Genomic DNA, 17,926 nt, shown 5'->3' with positions numbered 1-17,926 from the left:
TCTACATAATATATACCCATTAAGTTCTGTACTGTCCTAATGTGTTGATATTAATGATATCTGCGTTTTCTGTGAAAAACAAGGTGAAAATCTTACACATTTGTTACATGTTTTTGACATGAAGGATATAATTAGTTAACTATTGCAATGATAGAAGACCATTGAAATGACTGTGAATTTTTTTATTCTTGTTTGCCAAATAAAAATTCCAGAATTCTACACCAAAATTAAAAATATTTGATTTGTTAAGACATTATCCATAGTGAATAACAAAAATAATATCTTCCTGAATCATTGAGATATTTATCTGAGTGAATACAATTGCACACATTTTGTATTTTTGTTTTATGCTCTATACCCGTGTTTTGTTAGACATGGTAGATGTAGGGATGTTTTTTAAATGTAATCTTTCAATGACGGTCTACTTAAGTTGTTGATTGCTCATACTTTTGTATAAATGAATAAAACATAAAGATGATATGCTAGTTAAATAAAGGTTAAATAAAAATAACTACAATATAGTGTTTTTTTCTCAAGGTTTACGGGATGTCAGGTATCCCACTTATATCAGTACACTCTTTAACAACGTAAGCATTACGAAACATCTATTCGATCAAATACACCTCACGTAGTAAATAACTCATTCATTTTTTATTTATTTTTTATTTATTGTCGTGAAACCAAATTTCGACACTTTCTCTCATTGACCTCCATAACAAAAAAAACAAAAAAACTCCTTGTTTAGTGGATAGAAACATCATCATCAGCAACTGGAAGGAGACACATTTTAAATCGTCCGCCGAGTTGGACCTCTCGCTTCCTCTCTGGTGTAGCCACAGATAAGAGAACATCTCTGGTGCGGCTGTCTGACTCCGGTCGGCCATTTTGGGAAGGTTTGTTCAACGACGAGCTGCTGGCTACCGACAACACCGACCAGGGACGAATACATAAAAGGAACTGAACAACAAAAAAATACCTTTTAAAAAAAAACTTTACTTTAAAAAAACAAAACATCGTTCAATATGGGTCCACCAGGAGACAACCCACGTCGTGTGTCCTCTGAAAGAACGGAGGATTTCAGTTGGTTTGTCAATTTATCTTGACATGGCATGTAAGGGTTAGTTAGTGGTTGTGACGACTGAAGGAAAAGCACGAAAAAAAAAAACTCAGCGCAGATAAATAGTTAATAATTCAACTTCAACGGGGTGAAAGAAATTATTATTATTTTATTTTTTTCGAAAAACACGTTTGTCTGTATAAAAAAATTATAATAATAATTTTGTAAAAATCTAGTCGGTTCTCTCTACGGGAATACTAACCAGCATGATGATATTGAAGCAAAATGTCATTTAAAATGCCGAGATACAACAGTTAGGTAGTCAAGCGGACAAGTCATTCCACATTAAACACCAAACAAGCCAGACAGAAACTCAGCGGAAATGTAAAACGAAACATGGGACTTGTCAGCTAACTTAACCCGCACGACAATAGGCCTCCAATTACATCCAACTAATAAAAATGATGTAGCTAGTTAGTTGACCCACTAACTAGTTAGTGTTGAAAGTGTATGCTGCTTAGTCTTAACTAGTTCACGTTTAACTTTGTCAACTAAAAAATAGTCACGCTATGAGTATCGACAACGGAAGTAAACAAGGCCGCGGACCAGTTCAATGGCATTAAAAAACACCCCGGGAGATGTTAAAATACTCTGTAAACTTAAATGTTTTAACTTGGTGCCATCGGCTTCTGGCATCCACATTGACTTGTCATGATGCTTTTCTCTATATGTCCCTCAGTTATTCAGGAACACGTTCATAACGCGGTCTCTGCCGAGAAATAAACACAAACAAAACGGCGTCAATCATGGACGAAGCTTTGAGTTTGAGAAGACACGAATAAAATTGTCTTGCTTTTTGTTTTGTGTAGTAATCTCCTATTTCACTAGCGAGAAGTAGTGTCGGTATGGGTTTGGGAAATGGCTATCCTTTCTGTTAGTAGTTGTTGTCAGTAACCTAAAGGAAAAGGTGTACTTCTCATTTTTTATTTGCTCATTTGTTTTCACTAGGCAAATGTGTTAGAATTAAAGTTCATTTGGTCTGTATTCAAATGTCATACTTTTAATCACAGCATGGCTTCTTGAGTAATTACTAAAACAAATGTAGCAAATATTGATTCAAGAACCCCCGCTCCCCCTCCTGAGCATAAACTATTTTAAATAAACAAAATGACATAGCTTGCTATTTCATTAGTTTCCTCCTTAAGTTGGTAGTTATTTCAAAAGAGCTAGTGTAGAATAATTTAGATTTCTCGTTCTGTAAAAGGTAGCTAACGAGCTACATATAGACAACTCGAAAGTATAGTCAAAAATATTCTGTAATTAGAGAAGACACCTAGCATCAAAATCTAATCATGGGGGACCCAACCTGGAGAAGAAACCAAACTAGAGATCGACTCCGTGCTCAGATTCGAAAGAAAAGGGAATCTTTGGCAGACCAGTTTGACTTCAAGATCTACATAGCCTTTGTGTTCAAGGACAAGGTGAGTATTATGGAGGAAGCAACAAGGTCCTGCTTTCTACTTCCCCAGAGTCCCATTTAACTCGTGGAGATCATTTTGTTTCTGCCTGCAGTTTGAAAAAAGTTGCTAACTGGCGTTTGGCACGTATAACTCAGGCAACACTAGTTAGCATTGGCTCACAAAACTACCTCTTAACTTCCTTCACACTGCGACACAGAGACATCAACGTATCCCTTACGTGTCTCTTCCATTTCCTCTCTTTCTGCTCCTTCCTATGGCAGAAGTCCTCTGCACGGTTATTGTTATTGTCTCTTCCCTGTCCTCTCTGCTCCCTCAGAAGAAGAAGTCTGCGCTGTTCGAGGTAGCTGAAGTGGTACCAGTGATGACCAACAACTATGAAGACCATATCCTGAAAGGTGTGCAGGCTTCCAGCTACTCCCTCCAGAGTTCCATGGAACTTCTGCAGAAAGATGTCGTGCAGTTGCACGCCCCACGCTACCAATCAATGCGCAGGGTAAGTCAGGAACCCGGATTCCTTCCGTTGGGCAAACCTACCAAAACCATGTGCGTGTACACACACACCGCCACGGGCACAGTTGGGCTTTCCTTCATGTTGTTAGGTTCTATTTCTCTACGGACGTTACGAAAGCTTAACCAAGTTTATTCTTCCCAGAGGATCAATACAACTGCATTAGACAAACATTTTCACACAAGCACTGATATTTAACCTCTCCTCATAGGCTGAGTCTCCTACCCATCTGTACAAACATTGTATCTTTACTGCTAGGCAGGATACGGGCCTTGTATATAAACTTGTATTTCTCCCTTAAGGTGACCTGACCTCAACCCCCCCCTCCATCACTAATCCATGGCTCTCTCCCCTTATCAATGCCTGCCACATGTAATCACTTCCCTGTACTCAACACATTCCAATCTTAATTGCACCCACTATATACCTTCCTCCTATAACCATTACCTTCTGGTGTAGACCCTCCACTATATACCTTCCTCCTACAGATACCCATTACCTTCTGGTGTAGACCCTCCACTATATACCTTCCTCCTACAGATACCCATTACCTTCTGGTGTAGACCCTCCACTATATACCTTCCTCCTACAGATACCCATTACCTTCTGGTGTAGACCCTCCACTATATACCTTCCTCCTACAGATACCCATTACCTTCTGGTGTAGACCCTCCACTATGTACCTTCCTCCTATACCCATTAACTTCTGGTGTAGACCCTCCACTATATACCGTCCTCCTATAACCATTACCTTCTGGTGTAGACCCTCCACTATATACCTTCCTCCTATACCCATTACCTTCTGGTGTAGACCCTCCACTATATACCTTCCTCCTATACCCATTACCTTCTGGTGTAGACCCTCCACTATATACCTTCCTCCTATATCCATTACCTTCTGGTGTAGACCCTCCACTATGTACCTTCCTTCTATACCCATTAACTTCTGGTGTAGATCCTCTAAACCTCAGCACTCCCTCAGTGACATGAATAGGTATATTTTCAATCCAACAGTGTCAACAATGAATGTTCCTCATTTCTACTAGCATGACTCACATTGTAGCGCTTCAGTCAGCCTGCCACATTGTCTGTTGTCCTTGGGTAGACACTGACAGTGACCTGGCTGTCTGTACACTAGTGGCTGGTGTTCATTTCCCACCCTTCTCGGGGAAACCGTGCTGTTTAAGCCTACAGATGAAATAAGTTATGATGAACTTCACGTGGTGGTGAAAGTGCATGTTGATGAGTTCAATGCCCGACTGCCGTTTGATAAATAATCTCATAATGTAGACTAGCCTACCCACACGATCTGTGAACTGTTGGCTAGAGCGCACATACCAAGGAGTTTACTATTTAACACAACAGTTTTTGTGACAACTATCCATATCGTTAAATGTGAACACTTGAGCTTCAGAGCTTAATTCAGTACATGGGGGGGGGGGGGGGGGGGGTCATCATTTATTTTGTGCACTATGTCATCATTTATTTTGTGCACTATGTCATCATTTATTTTGTGCACTATGTCATTTATTTTGTGCACTATGTCATCATTTATTTTGTGCACTATGTCATCGCACACTGATTTTTATCAGCATCTAGTCAGTTTGTTGGAGACACACCACTGGTGGGAAAATGTTTGAATATTCACATGGAAATCTGTCGCTAAATTGGATGGGAACCTAAATTGGAACCTAGCTAGTGACACAGTGCACTCCTTTTGACCAGAGCCCTGTGTAGGTAGGTGACGTGCTGTTTATTGACTGTGTCGTTCCTCGGTTGTTGTTGCAGGATGTCATAGGATGCACCCAGGAGATGGACTTCATCCTGTGGCCGCGCAACGACATAGAGAAGATAGTCTGTCTCTTGTTCTCCAGATGGAAGGGGGCCGAGGAAGAACCCTTCAGGCCTGTTCAGGTAACATTTAGCTTCCTTCATCAAATAGCTACACACCTGGGTCCTATTCACTACGCCCCTGAATTCAAATGTAATATACATATGTATCATTTAATTTGACCTTTATTTAACCAGGCAAGTCAGTTAAGAACATATTCTCGTTTTCAATGACGGACTAGGAACAGTGGGTTAACTGCCTGTTCAGGGGCAGAACGACAGATTTGTACCTTGTCGGTTTGGGGATTCGATCTTCTAACCTTTCAGTTATTAGTCCAACGCTCTAACCAAATCAAATCAAATTTAATTTGTCACATACACATGGTTAGCAGATGTTAATGCGAGTGTAGCGAAATGCTTGTGCTTCTAGTTCCGACAATGCAGTAATAACCAACAAGTAATCTAACTAACAATTCCAAAAAAAACTACTGTCTTATACACAGTGTAAGGGGATAAAGAATATGTACATAAGGATATATGAATGAGTGATGGTACAGAGCAGCATAGGCAAGATACAGTAGATGGTATCGAGTACAGTATATACATATGAGATGAGTATGTAAACCAAGTGGCATAGTTAAAGTGGCTAGTGATACATGTATTACATAAGGATGCAGTCGATGATATAGAGTACAGTATCTACGTATACATATGAGATGAATAGTGTAGGGTAAGTAACATTATATAAGGTAGCATTGTTTAAAGTGGCTAGTGATATATTTACATCATTTCCCATCAATTCCCATGTTTAAAGTGGCTGGAGTTGAGTCAGTGGCATTGACAGTGTGTTGGCAGTAGCCACTCAATGTTAGTGGTGGCTGTTTAACAGTCTGATGGCCTTGAGATAGAAGCTGTTTTTCAGTCTCTCGGTCCCAGCTTTGATGCACCTGTACTGACCTCGCCTTCTGGATGACAGCGGGGTGAACAGGCAGTGGCTCGGGTGGTTGATGTCCTTGATGATCTTTATGGCCTTCCTGTAGCATCGGGTGGTGTAGGTGTCCTGGAGGGCAGGTAGTTTGCCCCCGGTGATGCGTTGTGCAGACCTCACTACCCTCTGGAGAGCCTTACGGTTGTGGGCGGAGCAGTTGCCGTACCAGGCGGTGATACAGCCCGCCAGGATGCTCTCGATTGTGCATCTGTAGAAGTTTGTGAGTGCTTTTGGTGACAAGCCACATTTCTTCAGCCTCCTGAGGTTGAAGAGGCGCTGCTGCGCCTTCTTCACGATGCTGTCTGTGTGAGTGGACCAATTCAGTTTGTCTGTGATGTGTATGCCGAACCACTAGGATACCTACCACCCCTCCACTCTAACCACTAGGATACCTACCGCCTCTACACTCTAACCACTAGGATACCTGCCGCCCCATATTCAAGTAGTATTCCATACTGTTACGTTGAGGGCCAGTCATGGTGAACGTAGTATCTCTGTTCATCCATTTTATTAAGTGTGGTATCCAATATGTATTTGTGTTTTGTTTATCCACAGGCCAAGTTTGAGTTTCATCATGGAGACTACGAGAAGCAGTTGTTGCATGCTGTCGGCCGGAGGGACAAGGCTGGAATGGTTATGAACAACCCAACTCAGTCGGTCTTCCTCTTTATGGACCGACAGCACTTACAGGTCAGTCCGTTCACACCGCTGAGCTTACCACCCACGGGGCTCTGGTCAGACGTGGTGGCCTATATAGGGAGTAGGGTGGGGTGGGGGGTCACATCTCTTGCTTTAGCTCCAGACAGCTGTTGATCCATCTGGGCCTGAGGGTGGGTTGCACCAACATGGTTTAAATTCATCTGCGATTAGAGCTGATCTAGGTTTTGTAAATCTAGTTTAATAATTCATCAGAGATGTGTTGCACCTCTTAATTCTAAGTCTGGATCAGTAACTCTGTGATTTAGCGGTTTAAAACTGTGTGACAGGTTCGTGTTACCACTATGTGGAGGTAGGGTTAGCTGTGTGACAGGTTCGTGTTACCACTATGTGGAGGTAGGGTTAGGGTTAGCTGTGTGACAGGTTCGTGTTACCAGTATGTGGAGGTAGGGTTAGGGTTAGCTGTGTGACAGGTTCGTGTTACCACTATGTGGAGGTATGGTTAGCTGTGTGACAGGTTCGTGTTACCACTATGTGGAGGTAGGGTTAGGGTTAGCTGTGTGACAGGTTCGTGACACCACTATGTGGAGGTAGGGTTAGGGTTAGCTGTGTGACAGGTTCGTGTTACCACTATGTGGAGGTAGGGGTAGGGTTAGCTGTGTGACAGGTTCGTGTTACCAGTATGTGGAGGTAGGGTTAGGGTTAGCTGTGTGACAGGTTCGTGTTACCACTATGTGGAGGTAGGGTTAGGGTTAGCTGTGTGACAGGTTCGTGTTACCACTATGTGGAGTTAGGGTTAGCTGTGTGACAGGTTCGTGTTACCACTATGTGGAGGTAGGGGTAGGGTTAGCTGTGTGACAGGTTCGTGTTACCACTATGTGGAGGTAGGGTTAGCTGTGTGACAGGTTCGTGTTACCACTATGTGGAGGTAGGGTTAGGGTTAGCTGTGTGACAGGTTCGTGTTACCACTATGTGGAGGTAGGGTTAGCTGTGTGACAGGTTCGTGTTACCACTATGTGGAGGTAGGGTTAGGGTTAGCTGTGTGACAGGTTGGTGTTACCAGTATGTGGAGGTAGGGGTAGGGTTAGCTGTGTGACAGGTTCGTGTTACCACTATGTGGAGGTAGGGTTAGGGTTAGCTGTGTGACAGGTTCGTGTTACCACTATGTGGAGGTAGGGGTAGGGTTAGCTGTGTGACAGGTTCGTGTTACCACTATGTGGAGGTAGGGTTAGCTGTGTGACAGGTTCGTGTTACCACTATGTGGAGGTAGGGTTAGGGTTAGCTGTGTGACAGGTTCGTGTTACCACTATGTGGAGGTAGGGTTAGGATTAGCTGTGTGACAGGTTCGTGTTACCACTATGTGGAGGTAGGGGTAGGGTTAGCTGTGTGACAGGTTCGTGTTACCACTATGTGGAGGTAGGGTTAGGGTTAGCTGTGTGACAGGTTCGTGTTACCACTATGTGGAGGTCGGGTTAGCTGTGTGACAGGTTCGTGTTACCACTACGTGGAGGTAGGGTTAGGGTTAGCTGTGTGACAGGTTGGTGTTACCACTATGTGGGGTTAGGGTTAGCTGTGTGACAGGTTCGTGTTACCACTATGTGGAGGTAGGGTTAGCTGTGTGACAGGTTCGTGTTACCACTATGTGGGGTTAGGGTTAGCTGTGTGACAGGTTCGTGTTACCACTATGTGGAGGTAGGGTTAGCTGTGTGACAGGTTCGTGTTACCACTACGTGGAGGTAGGGTTAGGGTTAGCTGTGTGACAGGTTGGTGTTACCACTATGTTGAGGTAGGGTTAGGGTTAGCTGTGTGACAGGTTGGTGTTACCACTATGTTGAGGTAGGGTTAGGGTTAGCTGTGTGACAGGTTCGTGTTACCACTATGTGGAGGTAGGGTTAGGGTTAGCTAGCTGTGTGACAGGTTCGTGTTACCACTATGTGGAGGTAGGGTTAGGGTTAGCTAGCTGTGTGACAGGTTCGTGTTACCACTATGTGGAGGTAGGGTTAGCTGTGTGACAGGTTCGTGTTACCACTATGTGGAGGTAGGGTTAGGGTTAGCTGTGTGACAGGTTCGTGTTACCACTATGTGGAGGTAGGGTTAGCTGTGTGACAGGTTCGTGTTACCACTATGTGGAGGTAGGGTTAGGGTTAGCTGTGTGACAGGTTCGTGTTACCACTATGTGGAGGTAGGGTTAGCTGTGTGACGGGTTCGTGTTACCACTATGTGGAGGTAGGGTTAGCTGTGTGACAGGTTCGTGTTACCACTATGTGGAGGTAGGGTTAGCTGTGTGACAGGTTGGTGTTACCAGTATGTGGAGGTAGGGTTAGGGTTAGCTGTGTGACAGGTTCGTGTTACCACTATGTGGAGGTAGGGTTAGGGTTAGCTGTGTGACAGGTTCGTGTTACCACTATGTGGAGGTAGGGTTAGCTGTGTGACAGGTTCGTGTTACCACTATGTGGAGGTAGGGTTAGGGTTAGCTGTGTGACAGGTTCGTGTTACCACTATGTGGAGGTAGGGTTAGGGTTAGCTGTGTGACAGGTTCGTGTTACCACTATGTGGAGGTAGGGTTAGCTGTGTGACAGGTTCGTGTTACCACTATGTGGAGGTAGGGTTAGGGTTAGCTGTGTGACAGGTTCGTGTTACCACTATGTGGAGGTAGGGTTAGGGTTAGCTGTGTGACAGGTTCGTGTTACCACTATGTGGAGGTAGGGTTAGGGTTAGCTGTGTGACAGGTTCGTGTTACCACTATGTGGAGGTAGGGTTAGGGTTAGCTGTGTGACAGGTTCGTGTTACCACTATGTGGAGGTAGGGTTAGCTGTGTGACAGGTTCGTGTTACCACTATGTGGAGGTAGGGTTAGGGTTAGCTGTGTGACAGGTTCGTGTTACCACTATGTGGAGGTAGGGTTAGGGTTAGCTGTGTGACAGGTTCGTGTTACCACTATGTGGAGGTAGGGTTAGCTGTGTGACAGGTTCGTGTTACCACTATGTGGAGGTAGGGTTAGCTGTGTGACAGGTTCGTGTTACCACTATGTGGAGGTAGGGTTAGCTGTGTGACAGGTTCGTGTTACCACTATGTGGAGGTAGGGTTAGGGTTAGCTGTGTGACAGGTTCGTGTTACCACTATGTGGAGGTAGGGTTAGGGTTAGCTAGTCTACTTGACAAATGAGACCATGAGGTTTCTGTTCTTGGATAAAATAATGACAATGTAACGTTGAAACTACTGCATCGGTCAAGGTTGGTTGGTTTGAAATTAAATCTGCTACCTGCCAGTACTAGACAGAAAACGGGTCATTTGTTAGCTACTGTAGCTAGCTAGTTTATAAACCAAGCTATAGCTAGCATACAATGTAATTTATTATTGTCATTACTTAAAGTTATTTATCCATTTTATTATTTGTGCGCTAGCCACCTGATCATGACACGTCAAATAAGATCACTTTTTTCCGCTTATGAAAAAAAAAACTCTCGTAGGAGATGGGGGCTCTGTCCTAGGGGGCTATTTCAGACGGGGGGGGCTCTATCCTAGGGGGCTATTTCAGACGGGGGGGGGCTCTATCCTAGGGGGCTCTGTCCTAGGGGGCTATTTCAGACGGGGGGGGCTCTGTCCTAGGTGGCTATTTCAGACGGGGGGGCTCTATCCTAGGGGGCTCTATCCTAGGGGGCTATTTCAGACCGGGGGGGGCTCCGTCCTAGGGGGCTATTTCAGACGGGGGGGGGGCTCCGTCCTAGGGGGCTATTTCAGACGGGGGGGGCTCCGTCCTAGGGGGCTCTGTCCTAGGGGGCTATTTCAGACGGGGGGGGCTCTGTCCTAGGGGGCTATTTCAGACCGGGGGGGGGCTCTGTCCTAGGGGGCTATTTCAGACGGGCGGGGCTCCGTCCTAGGGGGCTATTTCAGACCGGGGGGGGGGGGGCTCCGTCCTAGGGGGCTATTTCAGACGGGGGGGGGGGCTCTGTCCTAGGGGGCTCGTCCTAGGGGGCTATTTCAGACCGGAGCCGGGGGGGCCTCCGTCCTTGGGAATTGATCCTATCACCCAAAAGATATGCAAGATGATTCTCCGGCAGTTTGCCCCTCTCCATAACCCCTTTGATGACGGACACCACCAATATTTAGTCAGCATAAATAACAGTTTGCCCCTCTCCATTGCCCCTCTCCATAACCCCTATGATGACGGACACCACCAATATTTAGTCAGCATAAATAACAGTTTGCCCCTCTCCATATCCCCTGGTGAATATCAATGCCTATAATGTATGTTAGTTTTAACGTTAATGCAACTTCAGTCCAACGTTACTGTTCTCAGACCCGTTACAGCATGTTACACAACAGCATTCATACCAAGGCTGGGTATGTCATAAACCCCAATTCAATTGTTATACAAAATGGGATGGTAAATAGTCTACTAATAATGACTTAATTATCATTAAAACTCAACAGGATTGAACCTTTAATTATTCTCTAAGGAACTCGTTTTGGGCTCAACAGTAGATATGCCTCTCATTTGATCAGATAAAACGGTCCAAGTGGCAGTTTAGAATTAATCTCCAATCTAAATTCATAATTATTTTATTTTTTCATTAAGCAACAGGCTTAATTAATCTAGGTTTAAAGTTAAAACTACGCTTGGGTTAGAGGAATGATTTAAATGAACTAGGATTCATTTAAAACTAGGTTTATAACCTGGATTTAACCCCAGAGTAATAGATACATAGGGGATTTTAACCCCAGAGTAATAGATACACCCGGGGATTTTAACCTCAGAGTAATAGATACACCCGGGGATTTTAACCACAGAGTAATAGATACACCCGGGGATTTTAACCACAGAGTAATAGATACACCCGGGGATTTTAACCCCAGAGTAATAGATACACCCGGGGATTTTAACCCCAGAGTAATAGATACACCCGGGGATTTTAACCCCAGAGTAATAGATACACCCGGGGATTTTAACCCCAGAGTAATAGATACACCCGGGGATTTTAACCCCAGAGTAATAGATACACCCGGGGATTTTAACCCCAGAGTAATAGATACACCCGGGGATTGTAACCCCAGAGTAATAGATACACCCGGGGATTGTAACCCCAGAGTAATAGATACACCCGGGGATTGTAGCCCCAGAGTAATAGATACACCCGGGGATTGTAGCCCCAGAGTAATAGATACACCCGGGGATTGTAGCCCCAGAGTAATAGATACACCCGGGGATTGTAGCCCCAGAGTAATAGATACACCCGGGGATTGTAGCCCCAGAGTAATAGATACACCCGGGGATTGTAGCCCCAGAGTAATAGATACACCCGGGGATTGTAGCCCCAGAGTAATAGATTCACCCGGGGATTGTAGCCCCAGAGTAATAGATTCACCCGGGGATTGTGCAACCCATCCTGTGTCTCGAATGGAGTCACGTCTCGTTTTAGCTCCAGACAGCTGTTGCTCCATCTGGGCCTGCGTTCCAGGTGGGACACTACTTTAGACCAGGGTCCATTGCACTCTGCTCAAAGTTAGTGCACTATGTAGGGAATAGGGTGCCATCTGGGAGGCAGGCGTAAAGTAGCGGAGAGACACCCTCGTTTTAACACAAGTACACGTGTCTGACTTCAGACTTCAACTGACAACATGACACGTTGCCACTCAGCCTAGTGCAGGAACACAATGACACGTTGCCACTCGGCCTAGTGCAGGAACACAATGACACGTTGCCACTCGGCCTAGTGCAGGAACACAATGACACGTTGCCACTCGGCCTAGTGCAGGAACACGATGACACGTTGCCACTCGGCCTAGTGCAGGAACACAATGACACGTTGCCACTCGGCCTAGTGCAGGAACACGATGACACGTTGCCACTCGGCCTAGTGCAGGAACACGATGACACGTTGCCACTCGGCCTAGTGCAGGAACACGATGACACGTTGCCACTCGGCCTAGTGCAGGAACACGATGACACGTTGCCACTCGGCCTAGTGCAGGAACACGATGACACGTTGCCACTCGGCCTAGTGCAGGAACACAATGGTTTTGGGGAGGCTAAGAGTCTATTGAAATGATTTGAATTAGGCAATCATTCAGACAATGTTGCCAAACCTTGCACCAGGCCTGTCTTACTAAGCTCCAGACCTGTTGATTGTGCCTAACATTCCTTCTCCCCTCAATGCTAACCTGTCACCACTGCACCAGTCACACCAGTGGTTTTGGGAAAGACCTCTAATTGGAGCACTCACGTAGGTGTTAGAGGATCATTCAGACAAAGGTCCTCTGTCATGGGACAATGTCTAACCCAAAGAAATAGAATATATTAGTGACATGACTATTATTATTAATAGATTCTATGGTCTCCCCCTCTTGTCCCCCCTCTTCTCGCCCGTTGTCCCCCCTCTTCTCCCCCGTTGTCCCCCCTCTTCTCCCCCGTTGTCCCCCCTCTTCTCGCCCTCTTCTCCCCCGTTGTGTCCCCCTCTTCTCCCCCGTTGTGTCCCCCTCTTCTCCCCCGTTGTGTCCCCTCTTCTCCCCCGTTGTGTCCCCTCTTCTCCCCCGTTGTGTCCCCCTCTTCTCCCCCGTTGTGTCCCCCTCTTCTCCCCCGTTGTGTCCCCCGTTGTGTCCCCCTCTTCTCCCCCGTTGTGTCCCCCTCTTCTCCCCCGTTGTGTCCCCCTCTTCTCCCCCGTTGTGTCCCCCTCTTCTCCCCCGTTGTGTCCCCCTCTTCTCCCCCGTTGTGTCCCCCTCTTCTCCCCCGTTGTGTCCCCCTCTTCTCCCCCGTTGTGTCCCCCGTTGTGTCCCCCTCTTCTCCCCCGTTGTGTCCCCCTCTTCTCCCCCGTTGTGTCCCCCTCTTCTCCCCCGTTGTGTCCCCCTCTTCTCCCCCGTTGTGTCCCCCTCTTCTCCCCCGTTGTGTCCCCCTCTTCTCCCCCGTTGTGTCCCCCTCTTCTCCCCCGTTGTGTCCCCCTCTTCTCCCCCGTTGTGTCCCCCTCTTCTCCCCGTTGTGTCCCCCTCTTCTCCCCGTTGTGTCCCCCTCTTCTCCCCCGTTGTGTCCCCCTCTTCTCCCCCGTTGTGTCCCCCTCTTCTCCCCCGTTGTGTCCCCCTCTTCTCCCCCGTTGTGTCCCCCTCTTCTCCCCCGTTGTGTCCCCCTCTTCTCCCCCGTTGTGTCCCCCTCTTCTCCCCCGTTGTGTCCCCCTCTTCTCCCCCGTTGTGTCCCCCTCTTCTCCCCCGTTGTGTCCCCCTCTTCTCCCCCGTTGTGTCCCCCTCTTCTCCCCCGTTGTGTCCCCCTCTTCTCCCCCGTTGTGTCCCCCTCTTCTCCCCCGTTGTGTCCCCCTCTTCTCCCCGTTGTGTCCCCCTCTTCTCCCCCGTTGTGTCCCCCTCTTCTCCCCCGTTGTGTCCCCCTCTTCTCCCCCGTTGTGTCCCCCTCTTCTCCCCCGTTGTGTCCCCCTCTTCTCCCCCGTTGTGTCCCCCTCTTCTCCCCCGTTGTGTCCCCCTCTTCTCCCCCGTTGTGTCCCCCTCTTCTCCCCCGTTGTGTCCCCCTCTTCTCCCCCGTTGTGTCCCCCTCTTCTCCCCCGTTGTGTCCCCCTCTTCTCCCCCGTTGTGTCCCCCTCTTCTCCCCCGTTGTGTCCCCCTCTTCTCCCCCGTTGTCAACCATGTTTTCTCTTGTCATCCCTTCTCTCTCTCCTGTCAGACTCCTAAAACCAAGGCCACAGTTTTTAAGTTGTGCAGCCTTTGCCTGTACCTGCCCCAGGACCAGCTAACGTGCTGGGGCGTTGGAGACATCGAAGACCATCTCCTCCCGTACATGCCCGACTAGGCCCAGCCGGCCTCCATGGCTTCCACCCACAACACAAGGAAGACTTAACCCCTAAGCCACTGAAGCAAGTTGATCTCATCCACCACACATCCTTCCTTCCATTGAATAGAACTGCTGCTTGGGTCTCTTGTTTGTTAGTTTCCATCGTCCTGAATCTCATTTAAAAAATACAAATGAAATCTGTATTTGTTTTTCCTTACCTACCAAGCTTCCTCCTCCTAGCTCTGCTCCTACCAGTTTTGGATTGGTTCTACCTTTTATCCACCCTCCCTCCACCATCCATCTTGTTTTTTCTGTTTATTTTGAACCTGCACGAACATTGATTTTGAGTGGTTGGTTATCTCCCCCCCCCCCCCCATGGAGCTGCACTGTCAACGACACAGAGCAGTCACTGAAGGAACTCTTCATGTTGCTACCAAGCAGGAACAAAAGCCACACAGGTTTTTTTTATTTTAATGATGTTCACAGGGGTCCTCTGTCTCTGCTGGACACATTGTAACCCATGTCATAACAGATTGGAAAAGCTTCTATCATTTCAAAAGCTTGGGTTAGAGGAAAACATACCTGGGGAGGAAGGGGGGGGTGTTCTAGAAGGACTAGCTACCATCTATGACGGGTTAAAACGTCCCCTGTAAAGCAAAGATAAAAGGTGGAGGAGTGTTTGTCAAATCATTTGGTGTAGGTATTTACATCTTTCTTTCTTTTTCTTTTTAAGCCACCCTTGTTTTAATGTTGGCTGGTTATTTTTCTTTCTGGGTTCATTTGCTTTTCCTGTGAAATATGCCAGGAACACCATTGATCTGATCTGGAGTTGGGAAGTGATGGGAGGAAGTTGTCAGACAGATGGTGAATCGCATGGTGGTTTATTATGTTAAAGGTTGTTACCAGGCAAAGCCATTCAAGCTACTGAAATGTGATGTTTGTTTCTGGGTGGGGGGTTGGCATGGGTGTTTTATAATTGCAGAATGAATGTACCTAAACGGAACAGGTTGAGTTGAAATTAATGGGACCGATACATGTTTATGTTCCGTTAATTCGATAGACAAGTATCCTAAAGGGGACTAATTGTTGCAGTGCTTATAAAATGGGGGGTGGTTTTTGTTTTGTTGCTTGCTTTGCTGGGGGAAAATAAGGCACAAATCAGTCAGTACATTTAATTGAGGGTTTTCTTTGTTGATTCAATATGTTCGATTTAAAGGCTTTGAGTCTATTCTTCCTTTTAAAAATATTTTTTATTTTTTAAATGCATCTAGAAATCAACATGGCTGAACAAATCCCAATACAATGTAACATTTGAAAATGTTTCCTGGTGCGTTTTATTTGTGTGTGTATATATATTTACAGCAGAATGACATGCAGAAAAATAATAATAATAATTTAGCAAGTCTGTTGTGGAGTAAAGAACAATTTCCTGACACAGTTCCACAATAGTCACGGTTCTTCACCCCACAGACTTTCTGCTAGACAGCATCACAGCAGCAGTATGATCATTCACAATTTACTGGGGGAGTTTCCCCTAGGGTACAGGTCTAGGATCAGCTCCCCCCCCCCATCTTAATCATTAGTGTGGGGGTGGGGGCTAAACTGACCCAAGACCAGTGTATAGGGGCAACATCACCCTAGATCTAGCTCCCAAGGTGCTTCGTGTGTCTTCCTTGTGCGATGAGTTTCCCAGAGGCTTTGCTAGTGAGGTCGACAGTAGCGAATGCCAGGGTCCGTCCTTGCTTCAACACTGTGGCTGTGATCAGCACATCCTCGCCCATCTTGGCAGCATTCATGTACCTGTCGGGGAAACAGTTTTTCCATTCAGTGGTTGTGTCCTAAATGGAACCCCTTTGTGCACTTTAGACCAGAGCCCTAGGCTGTGTCCTAAACGGAACCCCTTTCAAATCAAATCAAATTTATTTATATAGCCCTTCGTACATCAGCTGATATCTCAAAGTGCTGTACAGAAACCCAGCCTAAAACCCCAAACAGCAAGCAATGCAGGTGTAGAAGCACGGTGGCTAGGAAAAACTCCCTAGAAAGGCCAATACCTAGGAAGAAACCTAGAGAGGAACCAGGCTATGTGGGGTGGCCAGTCCTCTTCTGGCTGTGCCGGGTGGAGATTATAACAGAACATGGTCAAGATGTTCAATGTTCATAAATGACCAGCATGGTCGAATAATAATAAGGCAGAACAGTTGAAACTAGAGCAGCAACTTTGTGCACTTTAGACCAGAGCCCTAGGGTGCTATTTTCAGACAGATTTTCCTTTTCAGTGTTTTGACAACAGGTTACTCTCTACTCCTTCACCTATTACAGTGTGTGACTTGTAGAGGCCTAGAGAGTTCGGGCTCAGCCCATCCTTCACCTATTACAGTGTGTGACTTGTAGAGGCCTAGAGAGTTCGGGCTCAGCCCAAGACTAGACAACCTAAACAGCTCTGCATAGAGCACATGCATTCTGTTTATTCTACAAGTATATCATCAAGCCTGGGTACCAGTCTTTGTGCCATCATACCAAACCGCACAAATAGATCTGAGACCAGGCTATATTCCCCATGTATCACCTAGCCACTGTAATTTAAGTATAAAACTCACGTGATGTTCATGTCCACGCTGACACCTGGTGCTCCCCGTTCCGTGTACATGATGGCAGTGGTGGAGATGACGTCGACCAGTGTTGCTGTCAGACCCCCGTGAAGGGTGCCCCCTCGGTTTGTGTGCTCCTCTTCCACTTTAAATTCACACACCACTTTCCCTGGGCTGGCTGTTACAATGTCCACCTGGGGAAACGGACAACCAGTCATTAATTATCACTTGGATCAATTAAAGAAGAGGGCACTGTAATATGTCCAAGAGTTGCAAGACTAGGGGTAAATCTCAATTGTATTTCCTTGTGTCCCCTACTTTCCTCCTCAAAATGCTTTTAGAGGAACCTCTAATACTCTGCTCCGATGTGCATCGAGAAGGACACGAGGGAGGACGTGAGAAATCAAGAAAATACTATTGAGATTCACTCAAGGTAACGAGATAAAATGTAAGGGGTGTCGTGAAAACACTTGTTTTCCCACATACACAACAAGCTTGTCAAGGTAGGTGAATGGGTGGAGTTGGGAAGCAACCTCCGGTGCTTACAGTACACGTCTCTTGTACGGTAACTCGTAAAATGTAATTTGTTTTACTGTGACATACCTTACTTAAAACTCGATCAAACCCCGGACTGTCCACCATCGCCCGCATAATTGTTTTTAACGAGTTTAAAGACAGAGAAACCATGTTTTAATGCTGACTGTTCAATGTCAACTTGATAAAAGTAGATTTTCGTCCAAACAGGAAACTGTTCTGATAGCTAAATCTTCCGGATATCATACAGTTAAACAAGGTTCCGCTTTGATTTAATATTTATTGGGCATGGTTATGCATTTATTTACTCGCATATGAACGTTTCATATATATTGAAGGAGTTCGTGTTCCTTTTCTACATATTCTACATATTTCTACATATTAACTGGCCAGATCTTTGCGTCAACCCGGACTATTTAGACTCTCACACAGCTCTTAAGTGATGTCAGAGCTTCAACAACAACAACACTCCTCTAAAATACCTTTTGCATCGCTTCTAACAAGATATAAGCA

At 46.0% G+C, this 17,926-nt stretch overlaps 2 protein-coding genes and 1 long non-coding RNA gene across 23 annotated transcripts; 2 read left to right on the top strand and 1 right to left on the bottom strand.

Moving 5' to 3' along the window:
- Positions 1 to 642: 642 nt before the first annotated feature.
- On the top strand, positions 643 to 15,610 carry lg17h6orf62 (linkage group 17 C6orf62 homolog). Its single transcript, XM_031795007.1, has 5 exons — positions 643 to 2,538; positions 2,855 to 3,031; positions 4,835 to 4,960; positions 6,420 to 6,554; positions 14,181 to 15,610. Exons 1-5 carry the CDS (start codon positions 2,410 to 2,412, stop codon positions 14,304 to 14,306), a joined length of 693 nt encoding a protein of 230 aa, XP_031650867.1. The 5' UTR covers positions 643 to 2,409; the 3' UTR covers positions 14,307 to 15,610.
- LOC109882370 (uncharacterized) lies at positions 6,561 to 9,798 on the top strand. 21 transcript variants are annotated; one of them, XR_004203815.1, is made up of 4 exons: positions 6,561 to 7,987; positions 8,032 to 8,058; positions 8,103 to 8,146; positions 8,493 to 9,798. It is a non-coding gene; the product is annotated as an uncharacterized LOC109882370 (long non-coding RNA). The 21 variants fall into 21 exon arrangements; XR_004203810.1 differs by having other exon boundaries at positions 6,561 to 6,850; positions 6,895 to 8,234; XR_004203811.1 differs by having other exon boundaries at positions 6,561 to 7,167; positions 7,312 to 8,234.
- On the bottom strand, positions 15,520 to 17,646 carry acot13 (acyl-CoA thioesterase 13). Its single transcript, XM_020474468.2, has 4 exons — positions 17,483 to 17,646; positions 16,889 to 17,073; positions 15,888 to 16,088; positions 15,520 to 15,847 (listed from the first exon to the last, which is right to left on the bottom strand). Exons 1-3 carry the CDS (start codon positions 17,564 to 17,566, stop codon positions 15,932 to 15,934), a joined length of 426 nt encoding a protein of 141 aa, XP_020330057.1. The 5' UTR covers positions 17,567 to 17,646; the 3' UTR covers positions 15,520 to 15,847; positions 15,888 to 15,931.
- Positions 17,647 to 17,926: the final 280 nt, after the last annotated feature.

This window comes from Oncorhynchus kisutch, linkage group LG17 (genome assembly GCF_002021735.2).
Source record: "Oncorhynchus kisutch isolate 150728-3 linkage group LG17, Okis_V2, whole genome shotgun sequence".
NCBI classification, from domain to species: domain Eukaryota; kingdom Metazoa; phylum Chordata; class Actinopteri; order Salmoniformes; family Salmonidae; genus Oncorhynchus; species Oncorhynchus kisutch.
This window is presented reverse-complemented; position numbering and strand designations above follow the sequence as displayed.

Coding starts and splice junctions, on each gene's coding strand:
- lg17h6orf62 (XM_031795007.1), top strand. CDS start 2,410: ATGGGGGACCCAACCTGGAGAAGAAACCAAACTAGAGATCGACTCCGT. Junction 2,539..2,854: donor CCTTTGTGTTCAAGGACAAG/GTGAGTATTATG, acceptor CTGCTCCCTCAG/AAGAAGAAGTCTGCGCTGTT. Junction 4,961..6,419: donor AACCCTTCAGGCCTGTTCAG/GTAACATTTAGC, acceptor GTTTATCCACAG/GCCAAGTTTGAGTTTCATCA.
- acot13 (XM_020474468.2), bottom strand. CDS start 17,566: ATGGTTTCTCTGTCTTTAAACTCGTTAAAAACAATTATGCGGGCGATG. Junction 17,074..17,482: donor TTGATCGAGTTTTAAGTAAG/GTATGTCACAGT, acceptor CCGTTTCCCCAG/GTGGACATTGTAACAGCCAG. Junction 16,089..16,888: donor AGCGTGGACATGAACATCAC/GTGAGTTTTATA, acceptor TTTCCCCGACAG/GTACATGAATGCTGCCAAGA.